The sequence below is a fragment of the Crassostrea angulata genome, chromosome 8 (genome assembly GCF_025612915.1).
Source record: "Crassostrea angulata isolate pt1a10 chromosome 8, ASM2561291v2, whole genome shotgun sequence".
Lineage (NCBI taxonomy): Eukaryota > Metazoa > Mollusca > Bivalvia > Ostreida > Ostreidae > Magallana > Magallana angulata.
The window spans coordinates 58,718,617-58,738,811 of record NC_069118.1 but is presented as its reverse complement, the minus strand read 5'-3'; the positions used below and the strand labels follow the sequence as shown (position 1 = coordinate 58,738,811).

General features: G+C 34.1%; 1 protein-coding gene across 1 annotated transcript; it reads left to right on the top strand.

Moving 5' to 3' along the window:
• Window positions 1–241: 241 nt before the first annotated feature.
• LOC128157718 (uncharacterized) lies at window positions 242–6,609 on the top strand. Its single transcript, XM_052820322.1, has 4 exons — window positions 242–300; window positions 489–672; window positions 2,959–3,144; window positions 6,181–6,609. The coding sequence occupies exons 2-4, from the start codon at window positions 558–560 to the stop codon at window positions 6,549–6,551; spliced, it is 672 nt and encodes a 223-aa protein (XP_052676282.1). The 5' UTR covers window positions 242–300; window positions 489–557; the 3' UTR covers window positions 6,552–6,609.
• The last annotated feature ends 13,586 nt before the right edge of the window (window positions 6,610–20,195 follow it).

The window sequence follows — 20,195 nt, the reverse complement described above, 5'->3', positions numbered from 1 at the left end:
AGAAACTTAGGTATGCATGGTTGTGGCGATTCTTTATAATTATTTAATTATCTTTCATAGCAAGGAATTTTCTACGCAACCTGTGCGTGCACAGAATATAAATGCAGTGTTCATAAAGAACTATTAATCCAAACAAATCAATCAGACCAAGGTCTATACTGACAATGATATGATTATCACACAAAATACATATTCACCAAAACCAGGATCCACCTATGTACAGTGATGTCACAACGGAAAGGGAGGTTACTCGAGTTGTATATCCGGAAAGAGCAGTGTAAACAAAGCTTGAAAGCGAAGGTAAGATTAGTGCTCTTTGGTTGTTTAATTTCTCAAGTTTCGATTTAAAGTCCTAACAGGTAGTAGATATATTCGAAAAGTAATAATACAAACTAATCAATTGATATATACCCCATCAATCTTAAGATGTCGTGTATCTTATATTACAGATCATGTATGACCGCAGGGTATTTTTGACAATCGTGCAGGGGTGAATCAGACGTCCAATATATAGACAAAAAGAAAAATAAAACCCAGACTTTAAACACACACCAGTAATGGGTCGGGGAGAGGTCCGGGCCCGGGGGAAGCAGGGGAGGATAGCGGTCCCCGCCATGCCCCGCCCAATGGCCATCCTGTGCTGTGTGCTGAACTTCATCGTTCCAGGGTTAGGTAAGAGTTATGTTTCTTTGATTAATAATTTCATCTCTCTCTCTCTCTCTCTCTCTCTCTCTCTCTCTCTCTCTCTCTCTCTCTCTCTCTCTCTCTCTCTCTCTCTCTCCATTTAACAGTCATTACAGAACGTTTCGATATTGTTGTAAACTTTGTTTACTTATATCATACATTTATCTGTATCAAATCAATCCTAGCTATATTTCCAAATTATAAGAAATTTTATATTAAACCAAATGTTAAAAGAAAAGTAAAATTCAGAAATGATTATTCTCATGTTTTTACCGCTTAATACTTATTTGACAATGTAACATATTCATCTTTTATCGAATATTGTTTTTTTGGTTTATATAAATGCTTTTTATTAAAAATAACAGCCCAGAGAGTCGAAATGGTTTCATTTTCTATAAAGTGATATGCAAATTAGAATTGTATCTTAGAAAGAAAGTGAGTGGCTTCAGATTTGTAAAATTAAATACAAAGGAACGGAGGGTTTTTTTTTTTGGGGGGGGGGGGGGGGTTGGGGGGGGGGGGTCCATGCCTCAAGTGCCTTTGAGCAACATTTGTTCAGAGATTAAGGGTACATGTAGATCCACCTAGTTTAGACACCTTTAAATCTTATTGTATATCGGCCTCGTCAACATGCAGCAGAATGTAAGTACGAGAATGGGTCGCCTATCTACGACCATAGCTACACATAGATGGGGTCACATTTCCCTATAAGGCCTGTATAGCTGCAAAGGCATAGTATGTACCTTCAAACTGATGTGTAACGGGACAAGTCGGTTAAGTCGACCCAGCTGCGTTTTACAAAAGAACTTACAACTTACGACCAAATTAATGAATGATGATTTATCGTACACTAATCAATATTTAAATTTAATAACAATAAAATATATATTATTATAAAAATCAAAATAATGTTAAATGAATCGTTTTATGTAAATTATGTTTCCAAAGATTTTTCCACGAGACTGAAAATACTTCGTCGTAAGTTCTTTTGTAAAACTGTAGGCTTATGATGTATATCTTATGTGTTGAAAAAGTCGGTGAGGGGATAATATAATATTGGTGCCTTAGGCATCCCTATAAAACAGGCATAAAAATGTGCACATGCAGCACATGCATATTGTGATCCTGAAGTGAAATAAGATTCACGAGCAGTATGGTTGGAAACAAAATCTCTTTGACAACTTACTAGTTCATCCCCTTCAATATATAAAAAAAACGACCGTACTCCAAAACAGAGAAATTGTGATTTGATTTGCAAGGATCATCAATAAATTGATGAATTGCATGAACTCTGTTTTGTAAACGCAGGTCTAAAATATAATTGTATATATTGTATATCAAACAATATATGGGGGATAACTCTTAACTTCCTAATTATTCATAAAATTAGAAATGATTTAACAAAATACTCCGCAATAAATATGATACTGTTTGTTTTCATAGCATTAAAGTTCTAGGGCTAGTGTCACGCACTCTCTCGTCCTCATAAAAAGAACAAAAACAAATTGAAGCACAAAAATAAAATGAAATATCTAATTATGACTTGTATGAATTTAGAAATCAATAAACTACTCACCAGTTTGTGCCTTATGTACAACTTCTATATATATAGAGATAATGTATCAGCCCTCGACCAATATCACCCCTCTGGCCTTCGGCCCTCGGGCTGATATATTGGAGTCTTGGGCTGATGCAGGCTGTGATATGGAAAAAGGGTATTTATTATTATATTTATTACATACTTAGTAATAAATTATGTAAAAAGGCATCAACTTGAACAAATTGATTTTAAATATTATCTGAAAGTAGTCTATACATGTATTGAATAAAACAACGAGATCTTATTGTTTTACCAACATGTTGCTACAGAACTGGAATTTCCTCGTGTTTTAAAATTAAATGTTCCAAAACTGAAGTTATTAACTGCATTTGAAAATGTCAACTGCAAGAAATGTTTCATTTTTCATCTGTAAACATGCACAAATGCCGAAACAGAAAAAGGCAGAGGAGTTCCGCAAGGGGTGTGATATGGATCCGTATCAGCCCTAGGGCTAATAACCTGTATCAGCCCCGGAGGCCGATATGAGTTGTGTGATGTAATCTGTATCACATATGCCAAAAACCTGTATTTATTACTAAGTATGTAATAATATAAATATTATATGTATAATCGAATTTATATCATATTATTATAAATAAATATCTATAAACTTTTCCAGTTTTTAGATCTAATTTAGAATTAGGGTACCACACTTTTCCCCCCTTTTTACACAGGTACAATCATTGCCGGGTTTACGGTATGTTGCTGCGCACGTAGTGAGGACATGACGTATTGCGAGAAGATGAGTAGTTTTTGCATTAGCTTTTGGATCGGGATACTGCAAATTCTGACACTTCCGGTTCTATTACTGGGATGGATCTGGAGTTGTGTGTGGGGCGTGTCCTTTATCGGAATGTCAAGTAAGAGACAAAACACACGGGGATGAAAATCTTAGCTCTAATCATTAAAAAAAACCAAAAAAAAAAAAACAAAATAAAACAAAAGACAACAGAACAAAATAGCGCCGAACAAACAAACATTAATCTAACCAATTTAATGTTGCCATCAGTAATCACCCTGCAATAAAATGAATTAAAAGCAAAGATGCATACATCATACACATTTTATATTTCAAGTAGAACATATACATGTAGTAAAAGGCGTAAAAACATGACTGTATACTGTACAAAACATAAGATTAATAGTTTTAATTTTTAGCTCACTTGAGCTGAAAGCTCAAGTGAGCTATTCTGATCACATTTTGTCCGTCGTCCGTCTGTCCGTCTGTAAACTTTTTACATTTTGAACTTCTTCTCTAAAACCGCTTATCCAATTTCAACCAAATTTGGCACAAAGCATCCTTCTGGGAGGGCGAATATAAATTGCAGAAATAAAAGCCCGATCTGTATTCAAAGCGGAGAAAACCTTGAAACTGTAGAAAAAGGGGGGTGCATTTTTAAAAATCTTCTTCTCAAGAACTAATTAGTTCAATTCAACGTAGTTTAGCATAAATTATCCTTATGGGAAGGAAAATATAAATTGCAAAAATTAAGTGCTAATTCTGATTCAAATCTGAGTTATTACGAAAATAATGATAAAGGAAATGCGTGTTTCAATCAGTTTAATAGCTTCGGGCTGGGCATACGGTAAGAATTACATACGGTAAAATGGGTAGGCAAGACTTGGTCTGAGCAAAACAAAAGATTGGCAGGTATTAATCTGCCAATCTCATTAAAATTTCGGGATATTTGATGGACCAGTATATTTGTATTCGCTGTAAATATTGCTGCAAAATAATGCGTATTTGGAATTGACGATTGCCGATCTGCCCCGGCTTTCATTTTGCCACGGCCCGGGTTTGCATACCCATTTTACCAAGACTCGTATTCCATACTTCTAAAACGAGGTTCTTTGTTTAAAGCAGCCATGACATTATACGAAAAAGGGTCGATCTGACTATGATGAATTTACTTGCTATGCAACCGTTCGCGTATGAAGGGAAATTTTTGAAACATGCAAAATATATTGGTGCCGATTTTGTGAAGTAAATTAAGGCTAAATATTTCAATGCGTTGACAGTTTTCACACATGACGTTGGTGTTAGCTTGTTCTGATTTTCGTTTCGTTTTCATTATTTATGCTTTGTAACCTGGGAACTATCGTCTGTATTTCGTGATTTTTACGTATCAAATAAAACAGAGACTACGGTAAATCAAACAGTTTAAAACAGTTTACCTGCGCAAATTAAGCAAAATCTGATGTAGGGGTACTGAAGTACAATTCATTATATCGGTAATTCGGCATTATCTTTTGCGTAATGGTAGATTAATGCAATAGGTTTTGTTGAGATGCTCGGCATTTTCTCGAGTTTATTCAGTTTAAATAGAGTTTGATATCGCTGACGGAAATATGTAGGTATATACATGTATATATATGATTCATTTCAAAAAAATAAATTGTGTTCTTTATTTGTTATACATGTAGTGCATGTTTCTTGTGTTTAATTGTTACCCTACAATTTCTATTTACTAACCATATTTGAGTGTTAAGCTTCGAATTATAAGCAAGATACAGAGATTTGCTCACAATTCTATGTTTGTACACAGATCTTAAAAGCTAAAGATTAAAAAAGTAAAAAAATTGTCAATATTTATTACGAAAATTTTCAAAGTCTGTTCTTCCAGAAACCAACTTATTGAATTGTAAACTTAACCTTTTTAGCTCACCTGAGGGTGGGGCCACAATGGGGGGGGGGGTCGAAGTTTAACAAAATTAATGAATATATAGAGTAAATCTTTAAAAATCTTCTTCTCAGAAACTAATCGGCCAGGAAAGCTGAAACTTGTGTGGAAGCATCCTCAGGTAGTGTAAATTCAAAGTTGTGAAAATCATGACCCCGGGGGTAGGTTGGGGCCACAATGGGGGATCGAAGTTTAACGTAGGAATATATACAGTAAATCTTTAAAAATCTTCTTCTCAGAAACTAATCGGCCAGGAAAACAGACTTGTGTGGAAGCATCCTCAGGTAGTGTAGATTCAAAGTTGTGAAAATCATGACCCCCGGGGGTAGGGTGTGGCCACAATGGGGGATCAAAGTTTTACATAGGAATATATACAGTAAATCTTTAAAAATCTTCTTCTCAAAAACTAATGCGCCGGCAAAGTTGGAACTTGTGTGGAAGCATCCTCAGGTAGTGTAGATTCAAAGTTGTGAAAATAATAACCCCTGGGGGTAGGTTGGGGCCACAATGGGGGGTCGAAGTTTAACATATGATTATAAAGAGTAAATCTTTAAAAATCTTCTTCTCAGAAACTAATCAGCCAGGAAAGCTGAAACTTGTGTGAAAGCATCCTCAGATAGTGTAGATTCAGAGTTGTGAAAATAATGATCCCCAGGGGTAGGGTGGGGCCACAATGGGGGGGGGTCAAAGTTTAACAATGAAATATATAGGGTAAATCTTTAAAAATCTTCTCAGAAACTAATCAGCCAGATGATTCTTTATAATTGTAATGACTTTGGCCCCAGGACAATTTTTTAGCCTCACGAGAAGGTTCAGAGTTTGATGTATGTTTATATCCCATATATAAACTATTGTTAGGGATCTTTTTGAGAACTGCAATACTCAACATATGATATGACTATAAAATCATCCTGTTAGAAAAGGGACTAATGATTATAAACATAAGAATATCCAGGGGAAAATGGATTTTATTTATACAGGATCTACATGTATTATTGTACATTGTCCAGATAGTTTGTATTATTTCTCCATTGAGCTGATTTTATCATAACTATTGTTCCTCAGGTGAGCGATGTGGCCCATGGGCCTCTTGTTAAAATGTTTGATAGAGGGTGCTTTTTGCGGTTCAATAAGTATTAAGCATGTGCCCCTTTGTGAAATTATACCTGGCGTTGCTTAAAAATTCAGCTGATAGCATAAACATTGTTCTTGTAGATGAATACTATGTTGATAACCCTGTGATGGACAATGGTCACGTGATATCAGCCAACCAATCATATCCTGTCACATCTGCGCCCCGCCCCCAGGCCCACGGTTACCCACGGGCGACAACTCAGCAGCCGGCAGCCCAGGGTGGTTATTATCCGGCCTACCAGCAGCAGCAACAGCAACCGTACCATGGCTACGGAGCCCCTCAGGGCCCTCAGTATGTCGCCGCCCCGTCTGCCCCACCCCCCGAGGAACCTCAGGCCAGTCACAGCGGTTACGGTGGGATGAACCCTCAGCCAGGGCCTTTCTATGGGGAGCCCCCACCGCCTTACTCTGAATCGGAACTTCCGCCGGCAAAACCGCCAGTCAAGTCGTGAGCATCACGCGAACAACAAGTGTGCATCACGTTACTTGTTCACAAGTCAGAGAGCAATCGCAACTTCTCGGGCCTTTCCGGCAAGCTCGGAAAAACACCTCGAATGTATTACCTAGGCGTCCATGACAACCCCCCTTTTTGTAAAACTTGAAATAAATAGAACACATTTTACGATCTGTTGAGATGTGAGCTATACTTCATTAAAGTAAACGATATACACTAAAACATAACACAGAAGCGACAAACAAGACTGTCTAGCCGATACTTATTTTAATGGGAAGCGACTCCATTTTGTATAAAATTCTAACATCCGGTGATGTTAATACATTCGAGGTGTTTTTCCGAGCTTGCCGGAAAGGCCCGAGAAGTTGCGATTGGTCAGAGAGGTCTTTCAAAATACACTAAAACAATAAGATTCTGAATGTTTTTTGGTTTTTTTTTGCAATGTTACAATTGAGGATGCATGTTGTATAAATTGTACATATACCAGTATTTGTTTAGATTACATTTTCATTGTGATATACTGTTACTACAGCGTGTTATATCAAATCACGGTATCATACATCTACATGTACATGTTATTCATTTTACGTTGGTTTGTGTTGTTTTGTTTTTCAAATCTTCAATTCCTTGTTTTTATATAAATTGTTATCACCGTTTTATACTCATAAGATATGATTTTTCGAATGCGTTTTTTTTATTTCCGATGTTTTTTATCTTTCTTTTGATACAAAATTTAACTGCCAATTATTCTCTCTCTCTCTCTCTCTCTCTATTTCTGTGATGTCTTTACCAGCTGAATTGAATTATTTATATTAAATGCTCCAACATTTAACTAACCTGCACCTTTACGTAATATAAATGTTCTCTCTGCCTGATTTAATTTCGTTAATTCCATGATGTTTCTTATTATTCTTTACCTTAAATTAATTTAGGATTGGTTTTATTGTGACTTTGTTAATAAGATTATCTGTGTGTTTTTTATTTTCAGTTTGTTTATTAAAACAATATTTATTTATCAAACAAGGGAGCTAAGACATTTTTGAAACTGGCTTTATGATGGTATTCTGTGCAATCGGCCCGTTTTGTTTGAGATCTGGAAGTAAGATATTGTTTGTTACAATTATACAACGAAATCAATGTTCTGTGTTTCTTTATTAAATAAACATGCGATTTATCATTCGTTTTACGGTATCTATATTTTGAGACATTAGAATCATGCTTTTTCTACACTTTGAGTTTTTGTAATAAAGGAGATGGGCGAGAAATAAGTTAGCGCAAATGCCTATTGATATATTCATAAAATAAAATTTGATTTTTTCCTTTCCCTTTTTCCTTTTCAAATAGCAAATTAAAGTACTGCTTCTATAAATATAGCAAGTTTGAATTTTTGGATTATAACACGAAGAAAAACAAATCGGGTCAGAATTTCATGATATCGAACCCTCAGCCCAAAAATTTTATGTTATGTAAGGCAAAAATTTTATGTTATGTAAGGTTATCAACTTATTGACTTTGGCCTTGATTGATTATTACAAATACATGTTCTTTTATTTAAAATTGATATTTGTAATGTTGAGATGCAATGTAATTACTTCTAATATTGAGATACCAGGTGAATTCTAAAAAAAAAATTATACACCACATTAATTGAAATTGTTTTGTTTGGGGGTTTTTTATGAGACCTTTACCTTACCACGACAATGAAAACACATGAAGCACAGACATACTCTATAAAAAAAAAGGCAACACATTTCTAAAAATTGACACTTCTTGAAGATTTTGATATACACAAACCAGTTCCAATCAATATATTCAAAATATTGAACTCAATTCAGGACTAAAACATGTATAAAATAGACATCGTTTAGAACAAAGTTTTTTGAAAGAATCAGCTGATAATTAGATAGTTACTTTTAATTATCAGTATCTTACCTGTCCTAATATAGACATTTCACCAGCCTTATTTGCTCATCTTCTTAGCATTGTAATGTTTAGTTAAATCATGCATAAATTAAGGAGTCTAGGTGATCATAATTAACCATTAAAACTACCTTAAATTGTAAGATATGATTTGTTAAGCTATACACTATCACTAAAGAAAATAATCCACATATCTAAGCTGTCAAATTTTGATATTTTTCTATAGCTTTATATAGAGTTCTTCTTAAAGATATTAATACAGTCTTAAAATGGCCGCGACCATCAATCCCACTTAATATGTTTTGACATTTGTAACGATTTTTTAGTACATCCATAGCATTTTTGTGTGATTTTTTAAAAATTAAATTCTGTATAAAATAAATCTATTCCTAACGTGAATGACATGCATGTGTGAAGTGTGGAATGGTAGGGGCGGCGGTTTGTTATTTAAAGAATCTTCTAAACGGATGCGCTGCAATACAATACATAGGGAACAAGGAACCCTGTCAGCACTGTGACTGTAGCGGGACTACAGAGTCTCAGTCTGACTGATAAAACTCCTGAAGTATGACTTTGTAATTCATCAAGAAGACTGGATGACTCTGGCCATTTTTAGACTGTATTAGACAGCTATGTATCACATTTTACAGCTAGGGCATTAAGTAAATTAAATCAGGTATATTAAAGAGTATTTTTTTTTAAATTAAGTAGACAATTGAATATAGTAACATTTTCATTACATTGTCAATGTATTTAAAATAATATTTTAACAGTTTACAATGTCCAACGGAGCTACTATAGAGTATACGTTTATAATGTCACTTCAGTAATTTTAATCAATAATGGTCTCACCATTATTTGACTTGTTTGGTATATATTATACGAACACAGAGTTTGCAGATTGGCTTGCAAATGGTCCATATATGCAATACCATTTTGATCTTAGAATTAATTCCATCAAAGGAAACAAAGATGAATCCAATCTTAATATGAAGATTTTAAAAGTTACATCTATTATGTTATGCTTAAATTGTCCCAATTTTTAAGGTAGAGTCCAAGGAAAATGAATGTACATATGTCATGTTTAACTTAAAGATTTGACAAGAAAAAAAAAGAAGCTCCGCATATTCTGTGCAAAACTGATATGATACGCGTGTGCATCACATATTAAAATACGGTAATCTAAAAAGTTACAAATCTGATTTTCAAATGGACAGCCTCTTTATACATGTAAAGGCTAGACGAAAACTGCAAAAATGAGGGGATGACTATCATGCTCCTATTCGCCGTGTATTGCGAAAGAGCTTTTAGGAAAATTGTCATCTGTGGAAGCATTATGGGATTCCTCCGCCATTATCCATTGTGACCCCTGTGACCCGGATGAGGACAGACTTCTTACTATTAATGACTACTTTCAGCCCCAAGAATTTATATTACATCACAGCATGAAAGTTCAAAAATAATCAAAATTGAATAATTTTGTTATGACAGAAAAGCTGAATTATGTTTCAATTTCAAATCGGTTTAAACTTAATTGAACATCCGATGAACGGCCATAATAGCTTATTGTTGACGGAAAATTAAACAGCGAAGCTATTTGATATCAATGAAAAACGTTAAAAGGAAGAAAATTGATATCAAATAAAAAAGAGGAAAGGTGAAATCGTTCAGTTGCTGAACTTTTTTCCAGATGCTTAATTTAAAAGTGGTACAAATATTTTTATTACTAAGTTTAAGGTTTTATATTCTATTAAATAAAAAAAACTCAATATGTTAATCAACAAAAATATTTCAAGAATATCGACTCTTGAAGAGGTCAACAAATCTCCAGTCATGTTTACTGTAATTTCTAAGGTTAAACTTTCCTTTGGCCATTGACTACTATGTATAATAGAAAAAAACTTTTAAAGTTAAAGATTTTTATATATTCTTATACCGAGCTCTTCTTCTCAAAGAGGTAAGAAAAGTATTTAAAACGGTCACGACCATCCTGTTCTCTTAGTTCATAAAATAGATACCCCCACCCCCTCACCCCCACCCCCACCCCCAGTTTTCTCGCCGTTCTCTGTATGCATTTGATCGACGATCTTCATAGAAACGCAACACATTGGTCTGTTCGGTGTGTAGGTTAAGGCTATCGACTATGCTCCTCTACACGTTTTTGAGGAGCAGAAGAAGTCGTGTATACGTAAATCCCTGGGTTGCGTATATGGTTAGAACAGAGAGCGTGGGTACACAATACCTAGTTTAAAATTTAAAGAAAGTTGCTTTTATGGTTGAAAAAATTGACAGGATGTGTTTGTTCAATAAATTAATTCAATAAATATATATATATTGCCATTGGGTAGAAAATCATATCGAAAGGGATTAAAATCAGGGGTCTAATTGTAACAGAAACAAATGGTTTTGCCCCGGCATAAAAACTTCCGGCCAAATTCATTAATGACATTATCAATCAAAAATCAGTTACTGAGTTTCAACCCAGGTTTGTATAAGTTTTGTGCTCTTCTGATAAAAATGGTTTCCATCTCTGTCGTACGTTCTTACGTAAAACACTACCCACCCCATGTCGAGGCCGATGTCATAACCTTTGTCATACAGTGAATGTGAGTATGTTACGATTTGAGAAACTTGTCCTTATCGAACACCCACGATTTATTGGATGCTTCGTTCCTATCAATTATGATAAAAACCAGTTTATGAACCACGGTATCTGACTATGAACAATCACACCTCTTCTAAAAGCTTTATTTTGAAGTTGCATGTCTACAAAATATCCATGTATAAAAAGCAAAGAAACGGTTTTGACTTAATATACCGCACCGTGATCGTTTTAGTAAACATTTATTTTCTATGCATCCACTGTCTAAACTCTCTAACATTGCACAAGTCATAAGTATATGGTCATTTTAAGGCTTGAATTTCTTTTTATTTTGCAGCACGTAGTAAAGCACATGCTTCCATAAATTACGGTTATTTTGTTTTTCAGGGATAAAGATGTCTTTTGTGTGCGTTGCTTTCCGGACAATATGTCCAGGATATTAACCGGCCTAACCTCTAGGGACAGGTTCATTTCTGGACAAGTAAATACTGACGAATCCCTATTCTTTCTCTCCCCCATTATCACAGTTTAATTGATAACAAAAAAGAGATGAAATGCTGCAAAGTTGGTCGACTTGGCGTTAAATCATTGCTCTGTTAATAGATTTCTTTCAAACTGTAATGCGGTTTCAAATTGTTTCCATGATTTAGTGACGTCAGAGAGCAAAGAAAAATGGTTTCCAACAACAATTGTGGATCGGACACAAATTGGCGCGTGTAATTCAGCGTAATAGTTTTCAGATTAAGTGTTCGGTGAATTATGTTGCTCTGACAATTACTACGACTGACAAAGGCGGCCCTAGAGAGCTCTTAGATCCGTTGTAGGTTATAACGCTATAAAAGATCGCGTATGTACAATTTTGCGAAACCTGTAAATATCGTTCCCGAGGGAGGTAGGAATTATTGGTATCGCGATCCCAATTCATTGAAATGTCTACGAGTGATGTTCTTTATTTCATCATTCCACTGAGTGGAGATTTCTAGAGGGGACACTTTGTGACTTCTTCCTCTTCAAAATCAATTAATTCAAAGAATAAATCCGATTTGGATTCTGATATAACCGAGGCCTTGTCTCGCTGTAATAAAATGTGTTTCTCCAAGGTTCCCAGCGAAACAATGGGATGAAGTTTATTGCTCCTAAATCTTAAGTAGTTAATTTTTATCTTTTTTGTAATTATGGCATAACGATCTGTTAGTTTTGTGTATTCGAAGCCTTACAAAAGAAAACACACCACACAAACTTCCATACACTTCCACTGAACTAAAATACAGCCACAATTGCGTTACATCAAAAACACTCATAAATTAAAGCTTCATCCAGAAAATTCTGACCTTAGCTCAGTTAACATAACGTTAAAACCAGTGTTAATCAACCGTATTCATGTATATTTTCCGTGTCATTTTATTTTCAATAGTTTACATTTGCAGATGGATTAATTGATATCAGGCTTGTGGTAATGCTAAATGTAATGGTAATGCATTGCAATGCATTACATGTTTTCAAAGTAATGCTAGTAATGTGTAATGCCACAAAATTAGCATTACAAGTAATGGTAATGTAATTCATTACTTTCCAAAATTTAGTGTAATGCTGGCATTACACAGCGTTACTTTGCATTACTATGCTTATTCATGCATGTTCACTTTAAAAAATGTGATGAATAAATGAATAGCTGAAATTGAATTTGATTAACTTTACTATAAAGAAGAAAGAAATAATTCTTGAAATAAAAATGTTTTAGTTATATTAAAAAAGATTTATAAAATTTCATTTTTAAATTGTTTATATTACTAGATATAACAACACAGTTTAATAACATTTTTATGTGTGTTGTTTTTAAGAGTTTTAAATCATTTAAACAATTTACTCCAATTAGTTTGCACTTCAATAAAGATGTGTCAACAACACACTATGCCCCTAGGATAATTATAACCTAAGTATCAAAAACAATCTATTGTTATAAGAAGTGCTTAACACCCCAATCTCCTTCCCTATGATATGTCCCAATAGAATTGGGGACAGACATGCACCTTTAAGGGCAAAATGAATGCACTGTCCACCCATGATGAAAATCAAAATCACTTCCAACATTATAACCCATTTGAAAATAATTTTACTCTCTCTCTCTCTCTCTCTCTCTCTCTCTCTCTCTCTCTCTCTCTCTCTCTCTCTCTCTCTCTCTCTCTCTCTCTCTCTCTGTTGTGCATGTATATTAAGTTCATTAGTTTGGACTGATAGAAAATACAAGATTCATGTATTTTTTCTATTTTTTCACTTAATATATCCTAAGATAAAGATTGTCAAACAATCTTTCAGTCCCAGCTTCCACTGCACCTGTAGAACATTTATTTAGTATAGCTGGGAAGATTTTCAAACTAATAGGATGCAGTTAAAAGATGAAACCTTTAAAACTTGGATCATAAAGTGCAACAGCAATCTTTTGTCTTAAAGTGTCCTCAGCATAAAGAAATCCGATTAAAATATATTAAGAAATATAACTGGGGAAAACCCTCTGTCTATAAATTAATACAATTAAGTGTCCAAAATTATAAAGATTTGTGTAATCTGGGGAAATATCTCTATTTAGCTTTTTAATAACCGCAACATTATTCCATTAATTGTTTTCTATTATGCACAAATTATGTGTCTCTATATCATATCTGACATTGTATCATGCCAAATGTCTATAAATATCTTTTTACTTATGTAATATGTTGTTCATAATGCCGCAAGATTATTATATATTGAGCAAATAAAGAATTACCCTTGTATATAAATTTGAACTTGATACTGAACATGAACCTGTAGATATGTTTAAGAGTGTTTTATATTTGAAACATTTGCAAAAACTCTTAATTAGCTTTACTTTTTTAAAACAAAGTAATGGTAATGGTAATGCATTACTTTACTCATGTAATGGTAATGTAATGCATTACTTCAAGAAAATCAAGTAATGGTAATGGTAATTTAATGCCCAAATTCATGAAGTAATGGTAATGTAATGCATTACTTTACAATGTAATTCGCCCCAAGCCTGATTGATATAGTGGTAAAATTTAAGTGAAAATATATATCTGAAACAACAATAATTATAGATAGAGTGGATAATAGATTGGCTCAAAAAAAGTCGGAAATATAAAAAATAAATAGGAACAAAATCAAAGCTGTGTTAGATTTGGAGTAAAATGCTATGCACACTATCGTAATATTACATGCACGATATAGTTATATAACATGCACGATACCATGATATAACATGCACGATATCATAATATAACATGCACGATACCATGATATTACGTGTACATGCATGATACCATGATATTACCTGCACGATACCATGATATTTCATGCACGACACCACGATATAACATACATGATACCATGATATTACATACACGATAAAATTCAAAAAGATGTATTAAGGGTCTAATGCTACGGTTGTTTTCTCCTATCTCATTGCTAATTAAAAGTCTTAGGGTTTTGCTTCACCATAGCTTTTTGCTCGTGCGTGCACGTGTTGGCTTGTAAATCTTTTATGTACCATTTAAACAAAATAAAACTGATATTACGCATTTGTGTGTTTCCTTGTCTTGTGTGTTGTTCTTTATTCCTCGTATTGATGTCAAGTTTGACTCTGCACCTGATTGTGGTGATTGTTAGGTTCTACAAAATAATATGCAGTGCTGGAGTGGGCTTATCATAGGGAACAGTGCTCTCTAGTTTTTGTCCATTCTTCTCCTTCTAGGCGGGCTATCCCTGTCCCTTTTGTGAGAAATTTCTCATAATGATACTTTTCCCAAGCCAAGGTCTTGCCAGCTAATGGGGAGCTTGCATGCTCTAACGCAAAGGCCGTTTCGAGAGGGCTGGGTAAACAGAGATCCACAAACGAAGCCGCTCTTCAACTCTCAACCAACCCTCTTGAGCGCAACGTTTGGCAAACTTACGCCACTAATTAAAATGACATTTTGTCTTATATTAATAGAAAATTTCGATTACCATTCGCTGAAAAGTGTTAAGTAATGTTTGAGCTATCATGGATATTGTTCAGGGTATCTTTTGAAAATGATTTTTCTATAGGGGAACAAAACAAAAGCAGAACTGTATCCATTTAAAAATCAATCGCGCTCGCTGAGACGCTTACAAGGACCCCTGGTGGGAAAGGGCTCGAATTAGATGTTGAATCTATTAAGAAAACAGTAGAGGGATAACAAAAAGCCACAAAACCATTTACATGCACGGTATGCGCTCAATTCTGTCCAATATATGGCTATTCAATTGCCCAAGTGTACATTTCCTTAAGGAAGACACTTACACGAAAAACGTTCAAAAGACTGAGATCGAATGAGTTTTTAACCATCTGTGGCATTCCGTTCGGATTGTTTACAATGGGGATATTTGTTGAAGTTTTGTCCATATTATGCATTAAAACAGCGCGCGGCTAAATAAGAGAGTTTTTGCGATCAATCGTACCGTTGCATAATTTCTCACAAGGTGCAGATTTAAATGCACTTTTTATTTACTTCCCTAGGAGTTAATTAAAACACTTGTTTGTTTTCGCTGTGTTAAAATTGGCAAAGTCATATTACTTTTTTGTCCTAAACAGCGCCAAACAAACAAATATACATCGAGACAAGGATCGAACTTTATGGTCGTATCTTGTACTTTCCGGTGATTGTCCTCATCATTATGTATATATATATATATATATCTTTATCTTTAAGGTCAATGTACCCATGTTAATGTTCCTGCCAAGATAGTGGCATCCTAGCAGGCAGTCTACTAAGACATTTTCAAAAACTATGAGCAAAAAATTTAAATTAGAAATAAGTATGATGTTGAAACTAATTGTTTAGTTAATGAAGATTCGTTATTTTACGCGAGTACTTAATTCCGAGATTCAGCCGTTTTCCATCAAATCACGAGAACATAAAATCGCGAATTCCGAATTTTTGTTTTAGTTTTATGTAGTTAACATATATGTAAAAAAAAATAATAAAAGCGAAATTCTAAAAATTCGCGAGATGCGCTTCTCGAGATTTTACGCGGACATTAATTCTTCGCGTTCAAATAGGAATATACAGTACTCGACTTTATTCTAAAAAAAAATATAAGATACATGTATGTGTGTAAAATAAAAAAAGTAAAAATAAAAATCTATCCCATGAAGGAAAGAGCTGCCTTCAGTTGTGGTTGACGAATCACATTATATTGTGTCATGAATAAGTTTTTACCTTCAAGTTGTTAATCTTGTTAATCTGTTAAAGCTTAACATTTATAATTTACTTTAGATTATTTTTCTCATTGAAATCAAAACACTTGCAGAATAAATGAAAAAACGCTAAAAAATGCATGTTGAATCATCGTTTGTAATTTCTTTTATTTATGATTTTTTAAAATTATTTTTGCACATTTTTAGAAAAAAATCTGTTTGATTTAGATATATTTCAGTATGAGTTTTCAATTTAAAAAAAAATTAATAAGCAGCTATGCATGCATTATCTAAAGAAATTATTTCCCCGATCACCCAAATCTCTGAATTCTGGGACAAACATTATTACAGGGAATCAAATTGAAATATTATTAATTATTGGCTTTAAAAATCAATTCATATCAAATCTCTGAGCATTTTCAAACGTCTTCAATATATGTACATGTTAAAATTGCATCCATACAAGAGATCAATAGATAGCAACTTTATCGCATCGTCAAAATGAAATGTCAATTTTGACTTTAACCCCCCCCCCCCCCCTATTTCTCATCTGATATTAAATCTGCAAGCGCCCATCTTATGATAAAAACATGCCAAATCTGTCACAAGAACAATCTCCCAGATCCGGGAGTCAGGAGAAACCTCTTTTGAATTAATTTTCATTATCTATGAGATGAAAATTATTTTTTCTCGGCATCACATAACAGATAGCATCTCGCTAGATTAACCAACAAAGCCCATTGTGTGATCAAATTTCGACAGTTATTAAACAAAATACTGGTCCTGAGCGAATTGAACGGGAAGTGATCGGCCAGCCTGGGTCAACACAGCATATTGTCTGTGGGTCCCCTGGGGGGACCTAGCGACAACCCCCATTTAATTCACTCACCCTGTGAGCTGCCGGGATAACCTATTTTGTAATCCGTGTTCTACAGTTTATTATTTAAGTGACCAATGTGCTCTTTGTTTGAAACAAATATCAAGTACAAAATGTATGCGTGTATGTATGTGTTTGAAGAAAAATGTGCGTGTGGGAGAGAAATTTTTAAGTGTGGGTTTTGACAGTGGTCATGCATTAAGAAAAAAACATGAATTTACTTCAGCATCTAATGTAATACCCCCCCCCCCACACACACACACACACACACACACACAAAAGTAATTTTCAAAAGTATCTAAAACGGTGAATTTTCATTATGTTGAATAGAAATAAGATTCAATCAATTAATTTATTGAATTCAAATTTCAGAGTTCAACAATACTCCATAAACCGAGGGATGAACTAAACGGCATGGAAGAAGAAGAATTAGAACAAAAATTCTTTTTAGCATTAGGTATTTTACTAATCAGTGACGATAAAATTAATGTTTATTAATGTTGAATTTATTAATTATCATTAATTATTAATCAATTGAATCAAAAAAATAAAAATGTCTTTTAAACATTAGTCCTGTTATTAATCAGTGACGATAAAATTCATGTAATTAATGCTACACGTGTACATTTATTGTGCTTGTAAGTTTGTATATTTCCTGAAGAATATATTTTACAGCTGCAGGTTGTAAAAAAAAATTATTGATTTAAACTTTTCTCGAATAGTATAATAAAATGGTCATTGTCATCAGACATTCACGTTTATTATTGGTCAGTTGAAGCTTCGACATGCAAACCCCCTGATTCCCAGTGACACTCCATTTCCCATCTTTTATTCGATTGCAGACGTGAATACAAATTATTCCGATAAACTTACAAAACGTCTTTATGAGGGTAAAAATGACAAAAAGGGATGGGATTTAATAATTGCAACCAATTCATCGAATGCCTGTTGAGACGTATGCAAATTCTCGCGCATCGCACCGCGAGAGTCTCGCGTTATCTCCGTGAGGCAAGGAAACGTAACAAGAACCCTTCCTGTCGGCAGAGTGAACACTTCCCGCCAAAATTTAGATTCCCACGAAGCAACTTTTGTCTGCGATGCATTTTTAATTTGACATGTTCAAATCATCATCATGAATATTTAATTTGTCCGTTTGTTCAGTTCAGTCCTAGCTTTTTTCTAACACGTGACGTTGCAACTGCCGAATGTGTAGCGCCGTCGCTCATGCATAGAGTATTATTACCCAACGAGATTCCAACACACCTGTTGAATTTTAAAGGACGCGAGATTTTCAAATTGCTATGCAAATAAATTTGTTGTTAACTTCTCTTATTCAATTTAAAATGATTTTCTCCAAAATTATAAAATCAACAAAATATTTTTTATGGACTCCAGCGTCTTGCATATGCGCATTTAAACCCGTCTTTCCTGTGAAAACAACAGATTTTTAGGACTAATTTGTAATAGGTTTTGCAGTTTGTATAATAGCTAACATTTATGATTGTACAATAAAGTTATTATATATATACAGTTCCAATATATATAATATATCTATTTATCTAATGGAAGGCAAGTGAAAAACTGTACCGGCTGCTAAGGGATGTCTTTTTTCAAGGATTTTAAACTTTTGAGACTAAAAGCCTAGGATATATGGGATGTTTTGAATTTTTTTTCACGTAATCACGTAAAAAATATAATCCTCGTCAACTATCATAACCGTCAAAATACCCTCTTTTTTTTTTTTTTACAAGAAGCTGGATTGTTTTAATAACTTTGACATACAGTAGTCTCACACACAGCTTTAGAATTTACTTTCTTCGCCAAATTGCAGTTTCATTTAAATGACTAAATCATTTATTATATATAAATATATATATATATATATATATATATATATATATATATATATATATATATATATATATATATATATATATATATATATATATATATATATATTGTACGATGTAGGGTCACATGCCTCATTAAAAACAAAGCAAAATTTGTTATTCCTTCATTAGACAACGCAAAATTCATTTAAAAAAACTTGAAACTCAAACTCCACACAAGAGAATTATATTGAAAAACATAAATTTAACAATGTAATAACTGGTATCGGTAATACTAGTGCATAGAAAATATAAAATTGGTAATTTTTTCACGGAATTCACAGACTTGTTTTTTGATTTGGATGTTGTCTTAATGTTAATGAATTACTACAAAGCATATATTGTGTGTCATCAGGCGCCGATATCGGGTGTCCTCGCGATTTCCTGCGCCGGCCCTACCTGTCTCTCTCCGCTGTCCCGTGGGATTTCCCGGAATTTATCCCTCTGTTTGTCTTAATTCAATTGCTGAGGCGACCGCCGGCTAAAGGGCCTTTATTCCGCGCGGCTTCTCTCTGTGACATGGCCGTGCATCGGGTCTGATCAAACACTGAAATTAATACGCCAGTTTACGCAGAAATCCCGCGAGATTACCTGAAGATGGGAAATTGTTCATTTTCTAATTATTTTTTCCCCGTTTGCTGAATAAATCTACACCGGATTGCGATACCTTAGATTTCTGTGTTTGTATCAATACCCATTGATCAACGGCCGCTATCATCCGAATCCAATGTGCGTTTGTCTCTTTCTCTTTTTTTGTTTTATCCACTTATCAAAGTTTCGTCTCGTTTCAGTGAAAACGAGTTGTTTTTTTTATTCTAGTCGATACTAATTAAATTGAGAAAAGACAGCGGTGATTGTCACTAACAGAAGTAGCGGGTAGTGTAAAACTCATTTTAATCAGAGACAGGATCAGAATACTACCCCACTATTTACTGATCCCGATTAATTGTCTTCGTCCGCTGCATAAACGGCAGGTGAAAACTAATTAATGAAATTTTCCTGATAGCCAACGAAATGTCGAATCACGCCCTTCAACGGTCCAAATGAAGTGACAAAGTTCGTTTTTCGCCGATCGAATTTAATTGGCGATTAATTTTTTTTTTAACTTTAAAAATATTCACTGCAAAGTTTTCGGCTCTAAT

What these genes read in the sequence shown, in the direction of transcription:
- LOC128157718 (XM_052820322.1), top strand. Translation starts at nt 558, where the DNA reads ATGGGTCGGGGAGAGGTCCGGGCCCGGGGGAAGCAGGGGAGGATAGCG. An exon ending in CTTCATCGTTCCAGGGTTAG is followed by an intron (nt 673 to 2,958) that starts GTAAGAGTTATG and finishes CTTTTTACACAG; the next exon opens with GTACAATCATTGCCGGGTTT. An exon ending in GTCCTTTATCGGAATGTCAA is followed by an intron (nt 3,145 to 6,180) that starts GTAAGAGACAAA and finishes TTGTTCTTGTAG; the next exon opens with ATGAATACTATGTTGATAAC.